Source organism: Meriones unguiculatus, chromosome 17 (genome assembly GCF_030254825.1).
Source record: "Meriones unguiculatus strain TT.TT164.6M chromosome 17, Bangor_MerUng_6.1, whole genome shotgun sequence".
NCBI lineage: Eukaryota > Metazoa > Chordata > Mammalia > Rodentia > Muridae > Meriones > Meriones unguiculatus.
The window spans coordinates 25105178-25123509 of record NC_083364.1 but is presented as its reverse complement, the minus strand read 5'-3'; the positions used below and the strand labels follow the sequence as shown (position 1 = coordinate 25123509).

Sequence of the window (18332 nt, the reverse complement as noted above, 5' to 3'; positions counted from 1 at the left end):
AAGTGTCAATAATTTTGTCCCTCCCTGTTGTGAAGTACTTTGGCATATTATTAAACATGATTAGGAAATGTCTGCCTTTGTAAAATTTGAATTTCAGAAATTCTGAAGTGAAAGGAAACATCTGAGCCCTGGTTCTCCACTTGGTGAAGATGAAGGATATTGACATGGGAACAGAGTACGTCATCCCCAGTCCCGGGTATAGAAGTGTGAGGGAGAGAAGCAGCGTGCCTGGACAACACAGAGATCGAGAAGAACCCCGGTTCCAGAGAGCAAGACCGGTTAGTGATTGCTTCCCTAGACCTCGTGCCTACGCATATCTCCTTTGTCATAGGATATGTATTAGAATTTTATTTTTCTTTAGTGGCTTTAGGTCAGTGTTAAGAACTTAGGCTTGCTTAGACTTGGAGTGTAGCTCAGTGGTAGAATACATGCTTAGCTTGGCCCCAGTGGCAAGAAAGGGCTGTTGCAGTTAATGGATGTGGTGTGTGTGTGAGAGAGAGAGACACAGAGAGAGTCTGTGTAGAACATCCGCCTGTTTCTGTTTCAGGAGTGCTGAGATTAGAGGTAGCACTGGGCCTGGCTTCCCTTTTCATTGATAACATTTTCAGGAGGAATGGGGACGTAGCTAAACGGTAGCACTATTGCCTGGTGCGTATAAAGCCCTGGCTGATTTCAGGACCCATTACTGGAAAAAGGAAAACAAAAACAAAAACAGATAGTTTGTGTTGCAGGGGAGGGGAGAAAACCAGAGGACAGTGGGAATATGAGCCATTTAGTTTCTTTCATGTACTTCAATTTTTTTTCCCCTCCTGCTGTCTTTGTTTTCTGTGCTGAAAATAGGAATTATTTTGCCAGGCATGGTGTCTCATGACTTTAATCTAGCACTGAGGAGGCAGAGGCAGGAAGGTCTCTAGCGTTTGAGCCTGGCCTGGTCTGCATAACAAATTCTAGGCCAGCCATAGCTACACAGAGAGATCCTGTGTCTTCATTAGGGTTACTGTTGCTGTGATGAAATACCATGACTAAAGCACCTTGGGGAGCAAAGGGTTGATATGGCTTACATGTCCACATCACTATTCATCATTGAAGAAGTCAGAACAAGAACTCAAGCAGGGCAGGAACCCAGAGCCAGGAACTGATGCAGAGGCCATGAAGGGGTGCTGATTGGCTTGCTTAGCCTGCTTTCTTTATAGAACCCATGACTACAGACCCAGGGGTGACCGCACTCACAGTGGGCTGGGCCCTTCCCCATTGATCACTAATGGAGACTATGCCCAGGCTTGCCTATAGCCCGATCTTAAGAAGGCATTTTCTTAATTGAGTTTCCCTCTTCTGAGAAGACTTTAGCTTGTGTGAAGGTGATATCAAACTCTCCTGTACAACAAAATAAAACAAAAGAAGGAACTATTTGGAGAGACTTACTCAGATTTCGGAGAGTGGTTGGAATAATTAGTCTAGGTAGTTGTAGGATAATCAGTGAGTGTTACAGGTGAATTTGTGGATGTAAGGCTGTTTTTGGTCATCATCTAAATTTCCTCCAATAGAAATACTAAGGTATGTTTTATTTTTTTAAGTTAGTGCATGTTTTTCTTTTTATGGTTTAAAAAAATGCAGTATATCTTTTCTGGAATTGCAAAAGAAGCCAATATGGTTGGCGGGCATTTGGGAAGTTTCAGGTTTATGGTCACGTGTTTGCCCTGTGGACACATGAAGCTTTGGTCTTTGGAGCTGACGCTGGTGTCTCAGCTTTTGGTTCCTGGGTAGATGAAAGCCATTGCTTGCTCCTCAGTCAGTATTTTTTTTTTGTTAATGGGCTGTCTTTGTCCCTACTACAGAACGCCTCATCACTCAGTATCCAGTGTTTCTTGGTTCCAGTTTTGTAACTATGTGCCCTTATTATCTAGATCTTGTATTAACCAGATCTAAATGTTGAAAGTATGTCTAGTGCTTGTCAGGCCATTGTCTGGTAGTTAGATCTGGAAGTTTTAAGGGTACATTAGTTGGGCTTTGAAGGATGATGGGAGGATCTTAGGCAACAGAGTCAAAGACCTAGAAGCACAGAAAAAGGACACGGCATGTTTGACCTTGTGCCCACCTTGTGTCAACCTTGTGTCATTGTGCCTTATGTATGGTAGGATTAAGTGCGTTAGTACGTACAAAATGCTTAATAGTGATGCCTGGCGTGGTCATTGCTCAATAAATAATCTGCTTTTAGATTAGTTGTGTGTAGTGTAGAGTGTGTTAGGAAAATTTCTTAGCACAGCATGCTAAGAAGTCTTTTTAATGGGCATTAGAAAACCATTGAAAATTAATAAGATTTAAAAATCACTAATTTTAAGATAACTAAATTTATATGCTGTTATAAAAAATAATGACCATCACTACAGGAGTAACAGTGATCGAGTCCACTGATTTATTAAAAGTTCAGCAGCTTGGGTTGAGGAGAGATCAATACTGTGCTATAGTTAGGCAAGATGTTAACTTCAGGGGAACCCCAAAACACGGAAGGGATTTTTCGCTGTTATTTTCTGTAATTGCGTGTAAATAAATGAATAAATAAAATAGACTAGAGGAAGTACCCAGAGCTGACCTCTGATTCGCACACCCTCAGGCATTGGTAAGTTCATCTTGAGCTCACACACACAGGTTGCTATGTTCTTTCCCAGAGCGGCTGTGTCACTATGTACTTGTACAAGCAGTCATCCTTGGGGTGCTTATCATTTTCATCATAGGCAATCTGATAGGTGCTGCTGACACCTCTTTGTGGTTTCCATTGCATTTCCCTAATGACTGGCAACTGCTGTTGAGATAAAGAAGGGAGTTTAAAGTTTCATGTTGTTTTCCCCCTAGTATTGAGGATTGACCCTAGGGTTTCTTGCATCCTAGACAAGTACTCTACCAATGAGCTAGTTCTTCAGCCTAGCACTTGCTCTGTAGTCCAGGCAGGCATTGAACCTACTCTCCAAGTATCTGGCTGTACCACCAGGCTTTGCTGGCTTTATCTGTCCATTTAGGAATGGCAGCACCTTGTAGCCCCAACTGCCATCCAACTTTTGATCCTTCTGCTTTAGCCTCCTAATGGAATAATGGAATTACAGGAATTAATAATGGAATTGCAGGAATGTGATACCACCTTGCTTCTGAGGATGCACTTTTGTTTTCCTTTTTTTTTTTTTTTTAATAGAGGGTCTCATGTAGCCAGCCTTGAATTCACTATATAGCTGAGGCTGGTCTTCAACTCCTGATACCTACCCCTGCTTCTATTTCCATAGTACTAGGATTTCAGACATATGGCCAACAAACCCAGCTTAGAAGATATGTGTGTATATATATATATATATATCTTTTTGAGACAGGATTTCTCTATTGTAACCCTGGCTGTCCTGGAACTCACTTTGTAGAGTAGGCTAGTCACAGACTCACTTTTGTCTCCTGAGTGCTGGGATTAAAGTTGTGTATCAGCATCCCAGCTGAGAAGAAAAATTTTAAACTATGTTTTTAAAATCCTGGATTAGTCTTGAAATAATGTGCAAAACCCTAGACAGAGGAAAGAGAGGGACCAAAACCAGGGAGCATCAGGTGGTTGCCACGCCAGTCCATGTGGGTAAAGCTGGGGTCTGTTTTCAAACACAGGTAAGGACGGAGATGGAGGAGAAGTTGAGGGTCTCTCTGGAAGCACGAGCCATCAAGGTGTCTGAAATTGGCTAAAGATTAAAGTTGAAGAAAAAGAACATTTAGAAGAGTGTATGATTTTGATCACTTCTATGCCTCTTGGCTAACATCAGGTGTGAAGAGAGAGTATTTTTTTTTTTTAAACAGGAAATGTTTTTTCCCACGATGCTAACATTTAGTCCTGTATAGGGTGTGCAGTAGCTCTGCCAGGCTTTTCCTCTGTAGACAGAGAGGAACTGCAAATGGAGCCAATTAAAAAGGTGTTGATTTTGCTATTTTCCTGCTTTTCTTAACGTTTTTGCCTTAAAATATTTAAGAAATACTTATTTTTAAAAATTTATTCTTAGCATTGACTAAAGCAATAAAATCATAGTTTTATTCAACTAATTTTTGTATGTGAATTATAATGAATGTATCACTGTTCAGTATTTTTAGAAGTACACATATCATCTAGAGTCTTGGATACCTCCTGTCAAAACCAGGATTTCCCAAGTGTATTTCCTGTAAGCTTGTGGGCGGCGTTAGCTTGCTCACAGCAGAATCAGTATGATGACAGAAGTGCTCAGGCTTGAAATGATACTCATGTCGGTAACATTAGTTTGTAGGGAAGAATATGCATTTTAAAAAGAAGCAAAACAGAATCAAGCCGAAACCCAGAACAGGTGATTGGGTAAAGAGTGTGGTTTCCTTCCACAACGTCCTGAGCATCAGTTCTGCATCATCCTTAGAGAGCAGCTCCTGGAAGTGCTCAGGCTGCTCTACCTGCCACTGTTCTGGAAGGAACAGTATCTCTGTACAATGAAAGAAGATACATCTTGTTTTCTTAATTTGAAAGGAAGGCTTTCTTGGCCACTGTTGATCTTTGATATCCAGTTAACATGTAAGCATACAACACTGCCAAACATGTCAGAAGCAAAAAGGACCAAGAAGCCAGTGCTTTAGAAAGCACCTGAAAATCTTCTTTGCACATTTCTTGGTATTGTATGTGATCAGACTTTTTTTTTTAATATAATATTCTGGGAAAATGTGTTAATCAGTTACATCTAAATATCTATAGTTTAGTACAAATGCTTGGAGATAATTAGGACAAAAAATAAACACATTTTTACCCTTTAGAACTATGAAGTTACTGGGGATTGCCACACATAGTCTGAGGCTTAGCAGACATGCTTTACTCTCAAGTGCTAATGGTGTGGTTTGTGGTGGTCAATTTCTTGGTCTAAGAGTGAGTGTTGATTGACATTATTTGAGCTTATGCATAGACTTCTCTCTGGACCACTGCTGAACACTGTCATTAGGCTGAAGCACGGTTTGCATTGTGTTTGTGCACATGGAAAGTATATCAGTCCAGGAGTGCTGATAAGTTTTGGTTTTGGTGTTGGTGTTTGAGCCTTGGCATTGCACACTCTAGGCGAGCATGCTACACCTCCCTGGTCCTTATCTATCTATCTATCTATTCACTTATTTAGAGTGTGTGATGTTTTCATTTATTTAACAAGCTTGTTGGTTTGAATGAGAATGGCTCCCACGGGCTCATGTGTTTGAATGCTTGGTCTCTAGTTGATAAAACTGTTTGGGAAGGATTAGGAGGTATGGCCCTATTGGAAGAGGTGTTTTCACTGTGGGTGTGTTTGAGTTTTCAAAAGCCCATACCATTTCACAGTTAGTTCTCTCTCTTCCTCTCTCTCCCTCTCCCCGCTCTCTCTTTCTGCTTCTCCCTCTCTTTCTCTCCCTCTCTCTGTCTCCTGCCATGATGGTCAAGGAGTTGCCCTCTGAAACTGTAAACAAGCCCCCAACTGAATGCTTTCTTTTACAAGGTTCCTTGATCACGGTGTCCCCTCACAGCTGTAGAAGAGTGACTGACACAGAAGCATGTGGACATGCTCTAATATGTGTGCATATGTGCTGCCTCGTACCACCTGTCTGGTGCAGGTACAGGTGAATTGATGCAGGGCGTGCCTGTCTTCCTGTAGAATTTTAACTCAGATACAGTGTACAGTTTGCTGAAAAGTAGGTTCTATAGATGTTCTTCTCTCAGGGAAGGTTTTAGGAAAAGGTAGCATTTAGCTGGAGAACTGAGAAACAGAATTGGAGAAATGAGGTGCCAAGGAGACAGAAGAAGAATAAGTAGCCACAGCTAGGACCTGGATTTCATTGCGTGTTTGACCTAAGTGAGATAAAGCTGTCAGGTGCTTTGTTAAACTTAAGTTGTGTGGAAGTCATCATCTTCTTGATGACTCAGGCTGAAGCCCGGTGTGACGTGTTTTTCACAAGCTTGTTGAATTGGGAAAAGAGGAAGTATGGAAAATAACCAGAAGTCAGCTAGAGTTCCTGAGCCATTAGGATTGCATTGTTGTTTCTAAAATTGGTGGAATTATTCCTTCAAGTTGCAATATTCTGCATCCAGGAAAGTATCAAAATCAGCATTCCAGAAATCCAGGGATCTTCCTTAGCACTTAGGTGGACTCTAAGCATCAGTTACAGTTTTCATAGTTAGCTATTCAAGATAGTTTGTTGAGTTCAAATTGTCTTTTAGAGATTAAGGATGTAAATCTTAATCTTTTACAGAAATTAGTCTAAGGCATTATTAGGAAATAAATAGGGGCTCATTGTAGAAATTTATGAAGTATGTTAAGATTATATCAGAAAAAAAAATCATGTCTCCACCCAGAGACAATTTTCATAGAATGCTTTCCTGTGACCCTGAAAGCTTCTATAGATGAAAGGCATGCAATTTTGTTTCTGCTTTTATGTTCTCAGAGTGGAGAACACTGCCTGCGGATCAGCTTGGTTTTGGAAGGAAAGCAGTATAAAAATTAGTATTTTGCATGTCTGCATTATTTTTCTCTGGTTTGGTCCCAGTAAGTTAGTACATTTTCTAGAATGTAAGAAAAACTCCTGCCAGCACCCCCTTTCTCCCTGTAAGCTCCCTCTGGAGTCTCTTAGGCTTGCGGGTATGACACTGTAGCTGTTCTCCCATCAGATACCCATCTCAGTGTGGACGACAGCTCTCAGTGGAGATGGACGCAGCGCTGTTGCTGGTGAGAGCTGCTTTGGGATTGGTTGTGTCTATAGCCAGAGCTCCCTGATTCCCACAGGAAAAGAAAACCATTAGAAGGAGCTTGCTGTAGTTTTTGTTTGTTTCTTTTCTTTTTAAGTCTCCCTATGTAGCCCTAGATGGCTGGAACTTACTATGCAGACCAGGCTGGCCTCACACTCAGAGATGTTTCTGCCTCTGCCCCTGGAGTGCTGGGAATGAAAGTTGTGGGTTACCACACCAGTCATAGCGTCCTGTTTTTAAAGTAGTTTTAAATGCCAGTGTTTATTAAGGTAACTTGGAAGTTACAAGCAGCTGGTGAAACTTTTAGTAAATCTCTGTGGTAGGTAGCTCCTGCTCCAGCTCCTGCTGTCCCTAATGTCTTACATCTGATTACTAAATGGTCAGTGCTAAGGATAGACAGTCTGCGTGGAAGCCTTCGCAGTGGCTAAACTTGTGTGTCAAACACAGTGACGTGAAGTTTTTCTGGTACACTGGAGTCCACTCGTTAGTAGAAGTAAGCTTGTCTAACCCTTCCTTCTGCCCTTTGAAAAGATGGAGTTAGATGCTTAGATGTTGCTTATGACTTCATTATTCAAGACCCTTGGCTGGGCATGGGTCTCTGATCCTCCTGCTAGGGAGGTTGAGGTGGAAGGATAATCCCAAATTTGTGGCTAGTCTGGGCTATGTAGTAAAAATATGTTCCAAACAGGATTGTTTTCTGCATTTGTCATTTAAAGAATCAACTTGATCTTGGGCAGAAATTACAGAAAAAGACATGGACAAAGTCTGTTGATGAAGGCCTGAAGCCAGACTGACTTAGTGACTTGTGTGTATTTTATAAGGTGCTCACTGTGAAGGCCAGGCTGCCCTTATGGCCTCACCTCCCTGTGAGTGTGGCTCTGCAGAACTTATTGGCAGGCCTGAGTAGGGTGGTGTGGTCTTCTCAGTGTGGTGTGTCTGGAGTTAGATGACTCAGAAGACAGCGGCTGGCTTCTCTCTGAAACATTAATTTCACCTGCCTACTGTTTTGTCCCTCAGGGTGTGGGACCATCAGAAGGAGCTTGAACAGCCAGCCAATGTCAACAGTATTGATTAAGTGGTGCCTAACTTAAAATGCATTTGTTTCTGGAGCAAATATTGCCAGAAGGATTTGTGTGCTCTTCGGTGTCATAGAAAAACTTATATTTGCTTTTGAGAAGCAGGCATACGTTCTGGTGCCAATAAAAGCTGAAGTCATGTGACCTTTAAGAGTGCTGTCAAGCAGGGCCTGGGGAGGCCGTTCAGTTGGTAAAGTGCTTGCTTCCCTTGCAAGTGTGAGGACCTAAAATCCTGAAAAAAGTGAACCCATGGACAAAGCAGGTACGGCAGCAGTGAGGGAGACAGACGGGAGAGTCCTGGAGCTGATTGTCACTTCCCAGGTCCCAGTGAGAGACCCTGTCTCAAAAAATAAAATAGATGGGTCCTGAAGAAGGATACTTGGAGTGACCTGCCTTCTACATGAAGGAAGTTCTGTTTTAGTGTTGCTGTTTCCCAAGGCTGAAAATGAAAAATTTTGAAGGAGTTTTCATCAAGACCAACGTTTACAAGTGTTAGTACTGAAGTCAGTAGTTTTCAAGTCAGACTGTACCCTAAAGTCACACGAAGACTGTTAAAAAGTAACTGGGCCCTAGTCTAGATCTACCAGCCAGTCTCTGCAGTGGAATGCTGGCGTTGGTAGTTTCCTGGAGTGGCTCTACTGGGAAGCCTCAGATCTCAGGGAATAAAGGCAGTTCTCACTGGTTAGGCCTGTGTTCCCAACCTGTGGGTCACGAGCCCTTTGGGGGTCCTTTCCCAGGGGTCGCATAGCAGATATCCTGCATATCAGATATTTACATTAAGATTCATAACTGTAGCAGAATTACAGTTGTGAAGTAGCAACAGAAATAATTTTGTGGTTGGGGGTCAGCACAACCTGTAGAACTGGGTTAAAGGGTCACAGCAGGAAGAAGTTTGAAAACTACTGCCTTAAGCATTGAGCTCTAAGTATTTCCTCACCCTGTGATTCATTTTCTGTGTAACTTTTGAAACTTAATCACGGTATTAACAAAATTAATCTCAGACCCTCCAGTGTGATAGGAACTCGGTCTTATGCAACAACTTACGTTCTTCCTTATTACGGGTTGACATTAAGATTATAGCCTGCAGGAAAATACCTATTTTACCATGCTGACACCAATTTATACCCTTTGGCTTTCCGTGTTTACCCTTATTCATGACTTGTACTAATAGGTGAGCATGGGAGTGTGAATTGACATGGACTCCTTTTCCCAGTGTGGCATGCTTGTCAGGAAAGCATTGCATTGTTCTAAAGGGGAACCATTTCTGGTCCCTGCTTATTGCAGGGTAAGCAGGTTGTTGCCCTGTCAGCAAATTCGCAGCCTAAAATGAGACGGGCAGCCTAGATAAGCAGTGACTGTTCTTGAACTGGGTGCGTGAAGACTGCAGACGTAAGACGCCATCAATACCCACAGAGCAGGGGATTCCTGTGTGCCAGCAGCATTTACGCTGTAGCCAGGCCCATTCTCGTTCTTTTTCTCAGCTGGGCATATGAGTGCAAACGCTCTGACCCCTGGCTGCACGTGGCAAAATCTGGACTGTCATTGTCCACTTTTAAGCTCTACAGTGTCTCCATTCCCTCGTCATCATCATCACCTCAGTAGTCACAAAGTTGTAGAGCAGATACAGCCGGCAGCAGCATCTTATCGTTTGGTCTTTTTCACCTCATTTATCAATAGATAGAACAATACCTTGTCCCCTGTGGAAAAGTCACTGCTACAGGATCTGTCCATGTGGTTGGGTGTGTGGTCACTGAGAACCTTTGACAAGATTGTACTCCTCATCTCATCATCTCATCAAAAGCTTTAAAAAGTTACTTCTGCGGGCCGAAGATACATTCAGTTGCTAGATTGCTTATGTATGTGTGAAGCCCTGGGCTTCATTCTCAGCACTGCATAAACCCAGATGAGGTGTTCATGTCTGTAATATGAGCACTGGAGGTGGGCACAGGAGGACCAGAAGTTCAGGCTTATACCTGGCTACATACCATAGTCAAGGCCAGCTGTGGCTACTGAAACCCCATTAAAAAATTACTTCTGAAAAGGATTTAGATCATTATAACATAAAAAAGCAAATGACCTCAAAATACCTTCCTTTAGAGTGGTGAATACTGTGTCCTGCCCTAGCGCTGTGTAGCTGTGCGTACCTCCGTGCTCCTGACCTGGTGGCTTGAGGAGTTTCTGTTGTGGGCTGCCCTGTGCAGTATAGGGTGTCCGTCAACTTCCCCAGCTCACAGCACCCTGTGCTGGTGACAGCTACAGTTTCCCAGTATCCTCTAGTGAAACAAAACAGAAACACCCTCACTTGAGAACTTTTTACCCAGTATAGCAGCCACCAGCGACATGTGGGTCTTGAGCATTGGAAACATTTCAGTCTAAACCGAGCTACGCCCCAAGAACAAAATACAGATATTTACCACAGAAAATAAATAACCTAATTAAAGAAATTCCAGTAATGTTGTAGTGATTATATGTTAAAAAGGTGACACAACTTTTTATGTTGTGTTAAGTAAAAGATATTAAAATGTTACCTTTATTTTAAAGATGGAGTGGATTTCAAATTGAATGAGCAGGTGTGGGTTGAGGCTTCCTCTGTGTCTGTCTGGCAGCACTGAGCTGCAGTGATGACGCCCTGTAACTTAGAGCTGTTAGGTTTAAATGACTTTTTCCCCTTTGGAGATGTTCCTCTGTACAGTGAAATTGTGGTGATGTGGCATCCACAAGATGCTAACTATTTTCAGTATTCTTCCTCTAGTGACAGAGACTCAGTCAGGTGTTCTCACAGTGTTCTCTTGTTTAAATTCTCCCTTTCTGGTATTGGATTTCTCTTTTATTAAGGTAGGAGGTGTATCTTGAAATTCAGTTTATGTTTCTCTTTCTTTTGGTTTTTCAAGATGGGGTTTCTCTGTGTAGCCTTTGCTGTCCTGGACTTGCTTTGTAGACCAGGCTGGCCTCAAATTTACAGAGATCCGCCTGCCCCTGCCTCCCTGAGTGCTGGTATTACAGGCATACACCACTGCGCCTGGCTTGGTGCTAATTTTAATTTAGTAAGTTTTTCTTTTTATATATAAATACATCGAGTTTGTCTTTGATAAGTTTTTGGCTTTTGGGGGTAAGTGGAAGCTATCTCATCCAGCTTAAGCTAGTATTTAATTTTCTTCCATTTATTTAATCATATTAATGTGATCTTTTAGGTTTAATTTCAAATGGGTTAATGTACTGTGTGAAACCTGAGCCTCTTCATTCATCCTCAGTTGGGTATTTACTGTTCCCGTAGTACTGACTGACTCACACTTCAGTATCTGCCTTATCATTTATGCTTCATGTAGTATGCACATGTTGCTTGAATATGCTAAAGTTTTTCTCTTGGTTCCATTCAGCCTTAGATGTAGGGAATTCACCGCAGCTAATAGGATCTTCTGCAATAATAGTAGGTACATGTTCTGAATCTTTAGTCATGCAGTTACCTGGGGCAAACTGAGCAGATGTGTAATTGTTAGAGGCTACATTCTTTAGTCTTTTAATCCTGCCGACAGAGTGTAGTCTATAGAACCAAAAAGAAAAAAAAATCAATAATTATTTATTACACTGCTTTCTTAGTTAGGGCTTCTATTGCTGTGATCAAAGGAAAACCACCATGACCAAAATCAACTTCAGAAGAAAAAGGTTTATTTCAGTTTGCCACTTGTGGTTCATCATCCAAGGATGTCAGGGCAGGAGCTCAGGTCAAGAATCTAGAAGCAAAATTGATGCAGAGGCCATGGAAGAGAGCTGCTTACTGGCTTGCTCAGCCGCTTTCCAGGACCACCGGCACAGGGGTGGCACTGTGGTGGACCCAGGCCACAGCAGGCAGTGCACAGTCAAGAAAATGCTCCACAGGGTTACCGATAGGACAGTCTGGGGGAAGCATTTCCTCAGTTGAGGTTGGCCTTACAGAATGACTCTAGCCTGTGTCAAGTTGACATAAAAGCTAGCCAGCACAACTGTTAATCATAAGCAACAAGAGTCTTAATCATCAGTGAGTTATCGTATAGTATTAGATGCTTGACTCTACTGCCTGTGAGGCAGCCTTTGACATTTTAGTAACAGGTGCCAAATTCTGTGTGCAAACTGGAGTGGGACAGGCTGCCCTCCAGGCACTCCTACTGGAACCACCCTGTGTTACACATTCAGGGTCGAGTAGATGCGAGGAATACACAGTGGGCGAGTGGGGGTCAGATCAGTTAAAGGAAGGAGGAAATACTGGAGATGTTGCCCTTATAAAGATAATATAGAGCCTGTGGATTAAATATTTGCCAAGTACTTTCATAACCTTGATTGCTCTCAGCACTGTGTAATAGGTTCACCCACAAGCAACCGTGAGTGACCAGTAACCTGCTGAAGCAGCCAGCGTCTGTCTTCTAAAATCTGTGCTCAACATCTCTGCACTTCACTGTGGCCTCTAGGCATGGAACAGTCCTTTAAGTCCATAAGAGACAAGTGGCTTTTATTATAGTAAGGAAACTCTTTTCTCTGAGCGTTTTGTTGTTTTTTTTCTTTTCTTTTCTTTCATTTTTTTTAAACTTTATTTTTATTTTTATTTTTATGTATGGGAATTGAACTCAGGACCTCTGGAAGAGCAGACAGTGCTCTTAACTGCTGAGCCATCTCTCCAGCCCCCTTTTTTATTTATTTTTTTATTTATTTTTAATGTTAGCAAGATCTAAAGTTCTTGATGGAATCTAAACATCTGGTGCTTCTTACCTGGAAGAAATCTACTCCTGAAATTCCCAGGTGCCTGCATGTTCTTCTCAAGAGTGTCTCTTCTGTCATATTCTTGTTCCCTAACACAGGCAGTGCCTAACAACATGACAGGGTTGAAACTGTGAAAGAGTAGCAGAAATGAGGCAACAGTGGGAAATTTTAATTTCTGGATAAAATCTTTTGTATCCTTTAACTGTAGGACACCCTGTTCATATATTATTATCACATAGGATTTGAGTATTTGTGTCATCTTCGCCAGCTTATGATGGCTTGCCTTTGTCTGATCAAGACTATAGGGAGTACATGCTCTAAAATGCTGGCCGTGTTGTTACATGACTGATGCCGCTATGGCATTTAGAGTACCCTCAGGAAACAGCCTGGGCTGCATATTCTCGCTTGATCTTCAGGGTTCCTTTGAGTGTGGTACCTCTCCGTAAGGACATGACATTACTGTAGGAGAAATGGGACATATCACTAAATGTGCCCAAGAAACAAAATCCAGTCATTCACATTTCTTTTTAAATTATTGGGTCCTTTGCTTTTTCTATTAATAGGGAAAAAAACTGTCAGTAGGCATTTTACACTTAATTTAGGCAAAAGGCTAAAAATTGAGATGAAGAAAATGAAATTAAAGTGTTGTACATATCAGAATTGTCATGTTTTCTTCCCATCATCTGGAACAGTCTTAAATATAGCATTTCTCAGGAACTTATTGTTTTAAGACTGAGGTAAAAGACGTGTCAGTTCCAGTTTTAAAACTAATGCCTCAGGTAGGTGTACTAGTGGATGATGTGCTGTGCTGCTAATTTTGTTTCAGTAAGTTAGATTCATTTGGGAAGAGGGAGCCTCAGTAGAGAAAATGCCCTGCAGCAGCCTGTGGGACCTTGATTAATGATGGATGTGAAAGGCTCAGATCACTGTGGGCAGTGCCATGCCTGAGCTGGTAGTCCTGGCATGTCATGAAGAGCAAGCCAGTAAGAAGCACTTCTCTGCGGCCTTTGCATCAGCTTTTGCCTCCAGCTTCCTGCCTTGAGTCCTTGATCTGACTTCCCTAGTTGATGGACTACAATCTCTCTGGTGGTCTCAATGAGGATGGCCCCATAGCCTCATATAAGTGAATGTTTGCCTCCCAGTTGGTGGATCCTTTAGGAAGGATTAGAAAGTCTGGCCTTACTAGAAGAGGTATGTGGCGGTTTGAATGAAAGTGACCCCAGTAGGCCAGAATTAAAGACATGCCCTTACCATGACCGGCGATAAGGTTTTACTGATTTCATTATTTGGAATTGTGTAACTTCTGAGCATGTTTTTTTTTTTTTTTTTTTTTTGTAGTCTTTGTTCAAAACCCTAAATTACAGTGTGATAAAGACTATACACACTGTATGCCACCAGTCTTTAGTAATGTTCAGTTTTGTTCCCTGGCCAAATGGAACAAATGTGACAGTATTCTGTGTGCCTGTGAAGTGCTGTGCTAACGTCCTCTGCCTTCTGCAGCCACATCTGTGCCAGGGAGGCTGGTGCCTGTGTGTACATACCTCCTGTGCTCAGTCCAGGCATGCGTGGAATCTTCGAGAACCCTTCTCCTTTCTCAATCCAGTAGAGTAGCTTTTTGTGTTTTTTTTCCCTCTGTGTGGTTTTATGCTTGAAAGAAGAACCTTCATCACACACTTGTGTCCAGCATTCTTCTTCCCATTATTCCATGTTTTTTAGACTTGAGCCATTCAGTTGTTTGTGAAAACTTCATGTAGGAGCCTCTTGACTCATTTGCCATTTTTATGCTATTATTTATTTTCTTGAAATCCAGTCTACTTTTCCATTGACAAAAGGAAGTGAATGTGTTTCCCAGAACTGTATAATTTCCTGATGCTGGACATTTTACTACCTGAAGATAAATAATTAGTCTATTAATTAAAGCTATCAGATTTGATTAGCCCAGGCTTCCAAGTTACTCCTATGCACAGAATATTTTCTATTCTAGTATTTGAGTTGCTTCTCTAGTTTTTGGGAAGGAGGTGACATAATACAGTTAGAGACTGTTTCGTGTGAAGCATGGTGTGCCAAGTTCTATAATACTTTGTGCTTATTGGGGAATCTGTTACTTGTCACTGTGTCATCATAATTACTAGAAATACTTGTGACAATGTGAATTTCACTGCTCAGAGAGAAAAAGGAAAGAAGGAAACCAAGGAAACTGAAGCTTCTACAAGGAATGCATAAACTCTGCCCCGTGGAGTAAATGAGAACAGATGTGTCCATCCTCTTGGTCCACCCTCCGGTGCTAAGTCCCACCTTGAATGAAGCAGGCTTTTGTTAGTATAATTAGTTAGCACATATAAGCTGTGTAGTTGGAATGTGTGGCTGTATCAGTCAGGTTCTGCAAAGGGACAGACTGCTTGAATGTGTGTTCGTTAGTGCCTGGTTGAAGGTTCCTTAATGGGCTCTTAGCATGCAGGATTAGTGTCTAACCTCATGTCCTGGGGGTTTCCAATGCTGGGGAAATGATTTGCTATAGGTGTATTTTGAATTATAGTCAGCTGGATTTGCCTCTCTTCTGTATGTATTAATTTTCATTAACTGTTCTTCCCACTGCAGTTGGAATGCCAAGATGCCCTAGAAACAGCAGCCCGAGTTGAGGGCCTTTCCCTGGATGTCTCTGTGCACTCTCATCTCCGAATTCTGGACGAGGAGCATACCAAGGGAAAATACCACCATGGCTTAAGTGCCCTGAAGCCCTTCCGGACCACTTCGAAGTAAGGCTTTGTTGGCTATTGATTCCTCTACAAAGCACTAAAAGCAGTTTTGAAACTGCTAAAGTGAGGACAGTTGGGGAGATGTGTGTCCAGAGCTATTACCGGGGAGTGTCTTCACCTGCTCAGCCTCTCAGGATGTGTTGACACCTTGTGGTTGGATTTTTCTCTCCTTAGGCACCAGCACCCAGTGGACAATGCTGGACTTTTCTCCTACATGACCTTTTCATGGCTCTCTCCTCTGGCCCGAGTGGTTCACAAGAAGGGGGAGCTGTTGATGGAGGATGTGTGGTCTCTGTCCAAGTATGAGTCTTCTGATGTGAACTGCAGAAGGTAGGCGTCTCTGGTCCACCCTGTATCCTGGATGCTAGATGGGTGGGCCAGCAGTGTGGAGTCTAAAGCTCCATACCCTCTAAGTCCCTCAGCCGGGAGTGGGCAGCCTGTGGACTCTTTTTCCATTGCCTCATCTCTGTTTTGCTCTGATTGTGTTTTAACCAAGGGCTTTCTCTCTCTCTCAGCCCCCGCTTCTCTTCCTGAGCCTCCAGGGAGATTTTGTTACTGCCTTGTGACAGAGTACATTTTTGATGGTAGCTGACTATCTGATTAAAATCTAGTTGTAGCTTTGCATTTTATCAAATGATCCTTCAGAAAGGGTCAGAGGCCCTCCAGAAAGGACGGCTTTATCCACAGACTTTGAGGAAGAAGGAGAGGCTCCTCTTCTTGCTTTGTGTTTCAGAAGTTCCAGGAAGGGGGTTTCTGTCCACAAGCTGGAGGCTATGTGCATACTTTTAAAAGATGCCTGTGGTGGCAGGAAGGGGTTAGGGTGTGTCCTTGCCTGGGGAGGTGTGTAACGGAGGACATGTGCCCTTGTTAAGACTGGAGAGACTGTGGCAAGAAGAGCTGAATGATGCTGGGCCCGCCGCCGCCTCCCTGCGAAGGGTTGTGTGGATCTTTTGTCGCACCAGGCTCATCCTCTCCATCGTGTGCCTGATGATCACCCAGCTGGCTGGCTTCAGTGGACCAGTAAGTTCTAACCATCCTTTCTGAAATGTCCAGGGGCCCGGCCATGGCCAGCTCTAACCCTCTTGTTCTGTTGCAGAGGTTATGATCTTTTGGGGGGGGAGTTAGCAGCCTTTGAGATGCTTCTAGAGCTATTGAAGAGGGTCAGGGGATTTGAGAATGAACAGTGGCTTGTCAGCTAGAACAGTGAGGACACAGACTCCCAGAAGAACCATTGGCTCGCTTTCTTGGGGCTGAATCTGAACTGGTTCTGCACAGGACCTGCTTCTTGGTCATGTGCTGATACGAAGCAACAGTTTCTGTCAGGCCTGCCATGTCTTGGCAGTGCTGTGAGTGAGTGAGCTGAGTGTTGTGTGGCATGGGCTAGCAAGCCTGTGTTGGTGACATACAAGGTGCCTGAAGGCATAGTTGCTATGTTTACTGATTGTGTCAGGTGATCCCTGAATAAGCCAGGAACCTACCAGGGTTTTTGAGAGGCCATTTCAAGTTTTGCATACAATGTTAACTGTGGCAAGCACCGGGGTGGCAGCTGTGTGGAGACAGCGTAGTAGCTAAGGGAGCTTTGGACAGGAGTTTGCAGGGCACTGTTTCTTGCATCTGCTGTGCTGCCTTACACTTGAGATTGTGATTGAATTCATTCTCTGCATATTTGCCTTGAGGCATCGGAGCAGTAGTACTGTTTAGACTGTGCGTTTTCCCCGTGTGGGAAGCGGGAGGTGAGGTAAGTATGTGTCTGCGATGCATGGTGACTAGGTAAAACTAATTTACACTCCAGAGGTGTTTTTTTCCTCTTCTTCTTCTTTTTAATGTATGATCCTTTAAAAAAAAAAGTTTTGATACTAGGTTTTTAATTGACCGACTAACACTTATATGTAAGTTTTAAATAAAAGGGACCATGTAATGGAAATGTTATAAGCCAAAATGGCAAATGTTTCACAGAGCCAGCATCCCCCAAGAAGAGCTTCTGTCATTGTTTCACTACAGGGCTGGTGGCCGCTCTGACGCTTCACAGACTGCTTTCATCTGGGTAGTGCAGTATCTAGCAGTTCTCAATAAAATCACAATGGGCTTTCTTAATTCCCCATTTTTAAAAAACGATATGTCACGGATTGCAGGGATAAATTTTTCCTCCAGAAAAAGTAATTACAAAATGCATGCTCACTTTGATGTTGGGACGGTCACCCCCTCCAGCATCGGTTAAGTCTTTCCCTTCTGATGCAGTAGGGTGGGATGCTAGCCCCTTGAGAACACTTCTAGTGGGCTATGGAAGCCGGGGGCGCCACAGGATCACTTGGTGCATCTCCTTCTGCTCTAAAGAGCCCCTGAAAGTCAGTAGACCCGAGAGAGCTGTGGGCTTTTGTGAAAAAGATGTGAAAGTGTAAACAATATAAACTTCTTTTTTGGAACTCTAATCCTGATAAGTTCTTTTTTGCCTGGAAGTTGGAGAATTGGGCTGATTTCAGGGGAAATTTTGAAATTAGCATTAGCAGTAAGTAAGCCTCCTGTGAGTGGACATATGGGTCTTTTTGAGGAAAATCCAGTGTTAATGTTTTCGCACATTTTCTAATTGGGCATGATTTTCAGATTGGCTTGTTCTGTTCTTACCAAATCTTACCCTAAATTGTAGGCCTTATATATGGAATGTCCTCTTAGGTCTCACAGAACAAATGAAACACAATCAAGTTGTGTTTGTATGTGTGCTTTTTAAACTTGGTCAGTTGATACTGACCTCAGAATAGTCCAGCCTCCTGATGATGCTGGCAACTAGCACTCTGTGTAGAGTGCCTCAGGATTGAGGGGATGGCAGCACAGTGCCAGAATTTATTTATAAGGGTACAGTTCTTATTCCAAGTGCAGAACCTATTCACTACGTTTACAGAGATGCTTTGGGGCCTTCTTAGACTAAGTTAGTTCAGAAGTCCAGGCCAGACCTAGGATTTGTGTCTGAGTTAGCACCTGCCCTAGGCCTGTAAGAGAAGGCTGCCTTCTGCAGTGAAGTCTCTTAGTGAGTGCTAACTC

General features: G+C 42.8%; 1 protein-coding gene across 6 annotated transcripts in view; it reads left to right on the top strand.

Annotated features, from left to right (window-relative positions):
• The window catches only part of Abcc5 (ATP binding cassette subfamily C member 5), a 77690-nt gene that overhangs the window by 4110 nt on the left and 55248 nt on the right, over positions 1-18332 (top strand). For all 6 annotated transcript variants that reach the window (XM_060370067.1, XM_060370068.1, XM_021638575.2 and 3 more), the window contains exons 2-5: positions 98-278; positions 15139-15296; positions 15471-15626; positions 16169-16316. In XM_060370067.1, the coding sequence (XP_060226050.1) occupies positions 150-278; positions 15139-15296; positions 15471-15626; positions 16169-16316 (591 nt within the window). In that variant the 5' untranslated portion in view covers positions 98-149. The remainder of the gene's footprint in view (positions 1-97; positions 279-15138; positions 15297-15470; positions 15627-16168; positions 16317-18332) is intronic.